Source organism: Elaeis guineensis, chromosome 8 (genome assembly GCF_000442705.2).
Source record: "Elaeis guineensis isolate ETL-2024a chromosome 8, EG11, whole genome shotgun sequence".
NCBI classification, from domain to species: Eukaryota; Viridiplantae; Streptophyta; class Magnoliopsida; order Arecales; family Arecaceae; genus Elaeis; species Elaeis guineensis.
The window spans coordinates 18,256,564-18,265,376 of NC_026000.2; the positions used below are offsets into that span (position 1 = coordinate 18,256,564).

At 35.5% G+C, this 8,813-nt stretch overlaps 1 protein-coding gene across 1 annotated transcript; it reads left to right on the top strand.

Annotated features, from left to right (window-relative positions):
- Positions 1-6,308: 6,308 nt before the first annotated feature.
- Positions 6,309-7,421, top strand: LOC105049937 (heavy metal-associated isoprenylated plant protein 47-like). The gene is made up of 3 exons (XM_073242512.1): positions 6,309-6,429; positions 6,662-6,740; positions 6,924-7,421. Exons 1-3 carry the CDS (start codon positions 6,424-6,426, stop codon positions 7,199-7,201), a joined length of 363 nt encoding a protein of 120 aa, XP_073098613.1. The 5' UTR covers positions 6,309-6,423; the 3' UTR covers positions 7,202-7,421.
- The last annotated feature ends 1,392 nt before the right edge of the window (positions 7,422-8,813 follow it).

Here is an 8,813-nt window from a genome sequence, read left to right on the forward strand (position 1 = left end):
ATAAGGATCGAAAAAAATTTTGACAGCATCTTCTCTTAGTTCTCTCCCACATAACATAAGATATATGAGGAGAATTAAAGAAAAATACTATCCAAATTTTTTTTCGAACTCTCACCATGCCGTTTGATTACTATATTGACCTATAGAATTAATTATATTTCTCAAACTGTTCATATTGGACAATCAATTGATCAATGTACATAATTTTTTTATCTATACAAAAATATATAAATATATGAATACCATAGAACATGTACATTAATCAAAAGATAGATTTATGATTATATGCAATACAATATTTTTAAAATTTTTAAATTAGTGGATTCTAAAGTATAGAGCATCATTGCGAACAGGGACGGTCGGGACGTACGTCTCACACATGCGGACTTGGAACATGCCAGACGACTAGGCCATGCGAGCACACGAGCATAGCATCCGGATAAATTCCATCTTGAAGGTTTCAAAGTACTAAGTGACATTGCAAATAAGGTTGAAAATGGATCGGGGTGGGCCAGGCCATACCCCTCTTTGAGTTCGGTCCGAAAATTTTTTTTGGACTTCAAACCGGGCTTAGAACCTAGAATCTAATCATCAAGTTGCTCTGACCACCAGTAAAGTAGATGAACAGATCAGAGTCGGTCCGACCTCAAACCTCTACCATTGAAGGCAGTAGAACTACTCTCATCGAAAAGCTTTCTGAAGTGGTTCCACTTTTCGAGAATAATATTAATTTAAATAATATTATTAATAATATTATTTAAATTAATAATATTATTAATTAAAATATTATTAATATTTTAATTAATAATATTTAAATTTAAATATTATTAATTTAAAATAATCAGATAAATCTAATTTTAAATATTTAAAATTTAAAAAGGTGGAAACGGGATGTAGCAATGGTGATGGAGCCATCGCCGTCGCTAATATTCACCTGCGTAGGTTTAGCGGTGGTGCGGTGCTCCGATGACTGGCACTCCGAAGGGTGGTGGTAGGGGTGCGGGTCTGGTGGCGCGGTGGGGGAACAAAGGAGGAGGTGGGGGAAGAAGGGAGAGGCAGGGCACAGTCGATCAGACAAGGAGAAGCCCGATCTGGCGGGGCACAGTTGTGGGGAAGGAAAAGGAGAGGCCAGAAAGAAGAGGGGAGGCTGGGTGGTGGGATGCCGGCTCTGGGATGCGGCTGACAGCACTGGGAAAGAAAGGGATGGGGGCTCAGGATACTTCGATCCGATGCGGGGATGCCAGATCTGAGGTGGGGATGGTGGTGCGAAGCTAGGGGGAGGAGGTCGGGGGCTCTGACGGTGCGACAGGAGAAAATGGCGATCGGAGAGAGGGAACCAATGGGAGAGCAAGGGGAGGGTTTCTGTGAGCCCATTGAAAACCAGGGGGAGGAGGTTATTAGGGCTTAATTATTAATGACGGTAATATTTCATCATTAATACCATTGTTAATAATAATTTAATTATTAGCTACGGTCTTGTCATTGCTATTAACAAAATCATCATCGCTAATAATTATTTAAACTTATTACGATGAAAATTTTTTTTATCGCAATAATTTATCGATAAATGCTTTTATTAGTGATGGCTTATTAGCTGTCGCTAATAGTCTATTTTTTTGTAGTGAATTATATCGTATAAGAAAAAAATATTTTTCGAACATTGAACCTATAAGAGGATCTTATATATAACTCACATGTAAATAGAAAGTATATTTGATTCTATTGGTGAGTTGGATTTCATTGTGAGAGTATAACATAAAGAATATTCAAATTTAGAGATATGGTCACTAGGGATTGTGACAGAGATAATTTATATGGTTTGAATTTCGATGGATAATTTGTATTTCAAATTGTAATTTAAAAAATTAACTATCTATAATTTTATCGATTCTGAAATTATTTAGCAAACTCGAGAAATTTATTAAATTTAGATTAGAGTGTGTACCCAAAGCATGACGATTTAAACGAAGATGTTAGGATAAAAAATTTAATTTTTTTTAATAAAAAAAATTATTTAGAAGCTTTAGATAAAAAATTTATAATATTAAAATTATTAATTTTATAGTATATTAATTTTGAAAATAAAATTATTTTAAGGAGAAAGAATATTAGAGCCCGAGCTACTAACTGTCCTGAGTCCCGTAGGCCAAACCGTGCGCAGATCTCAGAGCGATATTAAGAAAAAGTGGGAGAAGGGGAAGAAGAGGACCGATTGGGAGTCTTCTTCTCTTCTCGATTACCGTCAGAAAAATCAGAATAAAACCCACTAAAAGTCGACTTATAATCTTGATTTTAACCTATAAGTAGAGATCCCTTCTTCCTTGATTCCCACCCCGCATTGCTTGAAAAAAAAATCGCCATCGATCCTCCAAGATTTTGCTCCGAGTTTTCCTAGGTTCTTGCTGGAAGAGATCACTGGTTTCCTTCTTTTTGGTGTCGCTAGACAAAGTAGCCCTCCTTCCTCTTCTTCTCCTTTGTTTCCAAGCCCTTCATCTATCATCATCGCCGGATTTGGTCCAATGAAGTCACCAGATTAAGCATGAACAGGGCCTCCCCTGTTTCATGCCTTTCTTTCTTTATTTTGGCTCTCCGACCAACACCGATGAAGGTCGTGACCGGGATTGCCACTGTGACTGTCGGTGGGCACTACCTTGGGTGGCCGGCCCTGGATTTTTTTTCCTCCACTTAAAACTTGAGAGGAAGAGAGGTAAGGAACAAGGGGGCGGTCCCCTGTTTGAACAAAGAAGCAAAAAAAGACGTGAGCTAAAGAAGGAAAAGAAAAAAAAAGAAAAAGAAGATAAAAAGAAAAGGGAAAGAAAAAAAAAGAGGAAGATTCTCCCTATAAGTTTCTCCCATTATTTTTTTTCTCTAAATTTTTTTCTCTCTTCATTGAATTTTATCTTTAGAGATTTTATGGACCAGTGGAGGATCCAAGTACATGATAGATTTGAGTTGACATTAGGAGGTGTCTTGGATTAGGTTATGAGATCCGGGGTCGGGCTAGCATCGTGAAACCATTTATTCTGATTTTCTATAATTTTTTATCAGGAATCCTTGATATTACAATCGATTTGATGGTGAGGATTGGCTCTATAGATGAGCAATTACCGAAATAAGATGGTGTTGAGTCAAATACTTTGCCTCGAGTTCATAGATCAAGAAGTTCATCAATTACTGTATTTGAATCAATCATTGATAAAAGTAAGGGTTCTTCAACACGATCATTTATGTATTTATAGAAATTAAATCTATATGATTGATGGATCTTTTATATCTATTTGATATGTGTATTACTTGTTGTTGAATTGATATTATTTGAATCATGATTAATTGGTGCTTAATGATTGCTAAGTAAGAAAACATAATATAACATAATTGATGAGATAGGTGGCATCTAAGTTAGCTAGTCATGAAGAAACATGGTGTATATGCTGGGTCACTCTTGGACTAAGGTGCGGCTTGGCCTGTCAAGGGCTGGAGTATGACTATAACTAATCTAATATCAAAAATCAGACAATAACTACTTTGATAATAATATGGATGGGCATGGACGGTGTTTGGACTGTTTGGCCATGCAAAAAATATGGTATATATGCTAGGCAGCCTCGAGTTGGGGTGCAATATCATGTTTGGCCGACCACAGGCTAGAGCATGATTGTAATTAATCTAATATTGAAAAGATAAATATAAAGCGTGGGAAAGGAAAGCATGTGGATAGTCGGTCATGTGTGAAACATGGCGTATCAACCATGGACTGAAGTGTTTGACCTGTCATGGGCTGAAGTACAGTTGTGACTAGCCCAATACTGAAATCAAATCAAAATGATGAACCATATTTAATAGAAGGATATTAGGGCTAGCTGGTACATATGAAATATGGTATTATGATGTCAGCCATGGGCTAAAATATGGTTATCGGCCATAGGCGGAAACATGGTGGCCTACCATGGGTTGAAGCATGAGTGGATCTAGTCGAATACCGAAATAATAATGCTATTTGGATTAGAACTATGTTAATCAATCTCATTGAATTATTATTGAATAGAATTATTGATTATGATATGTGACATATTTAATAGAATTACATATGATGATATTATTCAATTATCATATTGATGATATGTGAATCTTATTATTTTTCTATTGATGATGTATGAATCTTATTATTTTTTTATCAATTATATATATTTATTAAAAAATATTTTATATTCATGATGGTGTGAGTGTGGGGAGATTCTTACTGAGCTGTTAAGCTCACACCTTCTTTTTCTTCAGACCTGCGGATGCATAGTATCGATCGGGTTGGGTGCGGAGTTTCGAGCGATGGAGTCTTTAGTTAGTTAGTTAGTTGATTTTTTTTGATACCAAATAAATGTTTCAATTTTGTGAACACTATTCAATAAAGATGGTTTGGTTTGATTTGATAAATATGATTGAAACTTTATAATTCTCTCAATAATCTTGTAGACTTGTTTATTATTTAGGCCTTGTATAGTATTTTGTTGCAAAAAGTATTAAATTATGTATTTGGTAATAAAAATGAGCAATGAAATTATATCCCATCACCAAAAATATTATTCAAGAGATATGTTGCGACAAATTCTTATTTTATTATTTTATGATACTTACAAGCGATAAATTTTGATTGATAGAAAAATAAATTGACTATTTACTACCGCCATCTCCACTATGTCTTTGTAATTACCACAATCTTTACTATTGCAGCCAATCTCTAGTGAGATGGTCGGATGTGGGCCGAGTTGTAGTGCTTGAGTGGTGAATGGCAAGAAACCTGCAAAATAAGTTCTCTTACCAGAAAGTGTCTGATGGGGGACCCTCCGATACTTAAGTTAGTCAAAAAAAGAACACAGTCAAGAGCCAAAAGCGAGAGCAAAAGCTTGTAACTCAAAAACTCACCAGGTCTCCCATAACTTATACTTTATATAGCATGAAAAAAGTCGTTACTATATAACCCTCATCTCTGAATATTCAGAATGTGGGAGTTATAGTATTTATTGAATGGTTACCTCATTAACTACTATTAAGGCCGAGTAATGGGCCACTTGTGGATGACTATCGCACTCCACATTCATAAGTAGTTAGTATTCGTATCAGATAACTGTCGCTTCATCTTCAGATGCACGTGCAAGATTTAGATAGTCGGTATAATGTCGAGAAAGTTGATCGATCAAGTGCTGACTATGTGTTGAATCGTTATTGGCCAATCATCAGTTGTATGTTGGATAAAGTCAGTCAAATGCTGACTTTGTTGGATCCTATCAATATAAGTCAGTTTGATCCGTAACATAGTGTGCTTAGTCGGTAGGAACGTGAGGAGGAGAGATAATCGACTAGGCGACAAGAATCTACCCCAATATTTACCACCATCCATGTTCATCTTTTCAAAAAAATTAACTATATCAAATATATTTATATCTTCTAAAATATAAAAAAATATAAATAATATAAATAATTTTTTTTTTTGTTTTTGAAAATGTAAAAATGAAAGTAATGCTAAATGGTATTTGAATTTAGTTTTGATTATTTCTGTTTCTACAAAGTAAAACAAATATTAAACAAATCATCTAGATACTAGCTTGGTCCTAAAATCCTCGGCTTCGATATTAGCAAGAAGAGAAATTCTTTGTGCACCACGGGTGGTGTAGAAAATCAGATATGGAGTGCACCTTTTTGTCTGATTGGTCTATATAGTCACTGCTTTTCATTGCGCATATAATACCTGCAGGTTGGTTTTTTCGTTTAAAAATTTTGTATGACAAAAATATCCTTATATTTTGAAAAAATTATGACATCCAGTGACGTATTATGGCCCAGAGTATCATCATATAGCCTAGGATATCATAATATGGAAGGGATATTTTTGTCCAACCACTTTCTAATGCGTATTTAATGTCTGCAGCTTTACTTTTTCGTTTAAAAATTTTGAATGACGAAAATATCTCTAGTTTTTGAAAAAAATTATGACATCCTGTGTATATTATGTCATCCTGTGATAAGAATTATGATTTTCTGATGCAAGATATCATAATTGATATAAGATATCATAATTTTACCAAAAAATAGAGATATTTTCGTCATACTCCTATTTTTTAAACGAAAAAGTCAATGTACAGACATTAAATATGTGTTGGAAAGCGATGACTGCGTGAACCAATTAGATAAGACAGTGTGCCCGATATCGAATTTTCTATACCACTTGTGGTGCACAAAGAATTTGCCTTAGTAGGAAAGCAACTTTTGATACCGGAGTTGGTGGAACATTTGAAGCTTCGTCGCAGGCCTTTCCTTCTTGAATGCCCAATAACCTCCTCATGAGGAGACCTCCTCTCCTCTCTTTCTATATCGTGGTTAACTTCTCATCCGTTTAGTCCCAAGGTCCTTCCACAAACGACTAGAAAAAGCATGAAGGTACGTACGGCCAACTCGACCTTCTTCCTCATATATTTATTCTGACACCGCATGAAAATATACTGCTGGTTGAATGGCAGCACTATTTTCTTAGGGTATCTATAGGACTCATTTTTGTTTGCTATCGGATCAACTCAACATCATTCCATAGTAAATTACTAAAATTTAATATAGTTTCATCAGTTGCTTGCGATTCTTGCATGGTGATATATGCATATACTTGTGTTCGCAGAAGCAGATTGTGATCAAGGTGCAGATGAACTGCGGCAAGTGCCGGAGCAAGGCTATGAAGTTGGCTGCATCAGCAGATGGTACCTTACCGAACTCTTGAGACTCATCTTTGATGAATATATAAATTAGAAATCAGAGAAGATTATAATTATTCCTATCCTCTCGCAATATATATATATATATATATATATATATATATATATATGGACTCATGATGTTAACCTCCAATTGGTACAATTTTTTTTTCCTTTTTAATATGACAGGCGTTGATTCTATTAAGATAGATGGGGAGGACAAGAACCAGTTGGTGGTCATCGGAGAAGGCGTCGATCCTGTTATCTTGACAGGCATTTTGAGGAAGAAGATGGGCCATTCTGAGATTGTTAAAGTGGAGGAAATGAAGAAGGGTGATGGAGAAACGAAATCAGAGAAACCGAAGGTTGAGCCTAACATTGCATGGTATGGTTACCCCACAACTCAACCCATGGTAGTGTACGATGTGCCATATGATTCAATTCCCAGTGGCTGTTTCATCTTGTAAATTATGTATCACTGGGATCATCCATTGGTTTTGCTGGTTTTTACTACGAGGACTTCCAAATATTTGTATAGCATGTTGTGCGTGAAGAGAATAGAGTAGGTTGGTGCTGCAGCCACTCAACTACCTATACAGCCCTTTCAATATAATGACTGAATATTTCAAATTTATATAAAAGCTTGTTATGGTTCTTGTCTAATACAAAGGGGCAGCTCCCAGCTACCTCCCGTTCAGTTTCAAATGTGTACATATAAATATGCAAGCTTGGTATGCGTATTGTTATAATATTGATTTTGTTCATCTTGCTGATCTGATGCTGAGTGCTTTGATGCTGTACAAGAGATTTTTAATCTAATCTTCTGGCCTGAAGCCCAAACTGCTGGGGATTAAGCTTATAGACTTTAAAACTTTTTTATTTTAAAAGAAAAAGTTTGAAGGTACAAGTTTTCACCAAAAATATGACATATCGAAATGGTTACTGTTTTTGCTTAAAAACAAGGTTTCTTTCATCAACAATCGAATCAATGTGCAAACCCGGAAGACGTGTAATCTCTGTGGGTCCGACACATTAATTGGACCATTGGTTGTCAACGTCCACGCAGGTAACTACAATTCTAAAACTCAGGATTTAAAAGGTCAAGATTTAATAGAACCTAGTATTTTGAGCTTGGACGTGTGCGCTTTGTGTCCAAGAAGGCGTACATATTGGAAAATGCCTGTAAATAGCTGGAAGTGTGACTGCTAAGGTTCATGAAGGCAATGACGCTCGGAGAATTTCAAGCGGTCAATTACGAGGAATGCCTAGGTGGGGAGAAATTATTAGATAGATTCATTTTACCAGGCAAATTCTATAAAAAATTCACACATGAGTTGAATTTTTGTTAATTACTAATCCTGATGGATCGTGATTGATTGTGAGATGAAAAAGGAGCCGATCAAAATCTACAAAAAGCTTTGCCACCAATAGAACTTTGGTTGCCGCATGGCTTGATTTTTCTATCCAAGACAATGAGTTTGTTGAATATTAAATGACTTGTACGAGAGTTCACTAAGAGGATGGGAAGTTATTTTCATAAGCATTGGCTGTCGACGGGCAATTAAATTGCTGATCAAGAGAATGTTGCTTTAGTTGTCGATCGCTATTTAATCTCTTTCCTCACAAAAATCCCAACACTAGACAACAAAATTTTTTAGACTCCCTAGAAGAGCTTTGTCTAGGTCTAGATGTACACTTTTACTCACTACAAAATAACTAGTATTAATGACAATTACGCATATATCGCCTCTGAAAGGCTGCCACTAATACCTCATTCTCATTAGTGGGTAAAAATTTGATGCCAAAATCACTTGTAGTGGCGAATGAGAGTCATCGCCACTACTAATACTACTTTTTAATGACTGTTTGATTTATTGTCTAACCAAAAAGAAATTATCACAAAAGTGATGATAATTAATATATCACCACTAATATAATACTTAATAGGTGATGATAATAGCACATCATTAATGTTGTAGTTATTAGTGGTAACAACATACTAATGTCACAAATATTATGAGTATTTGTGATGTTGTATTAATCATCATCACTAATTACAAGGGCATTGATGGCCATGTC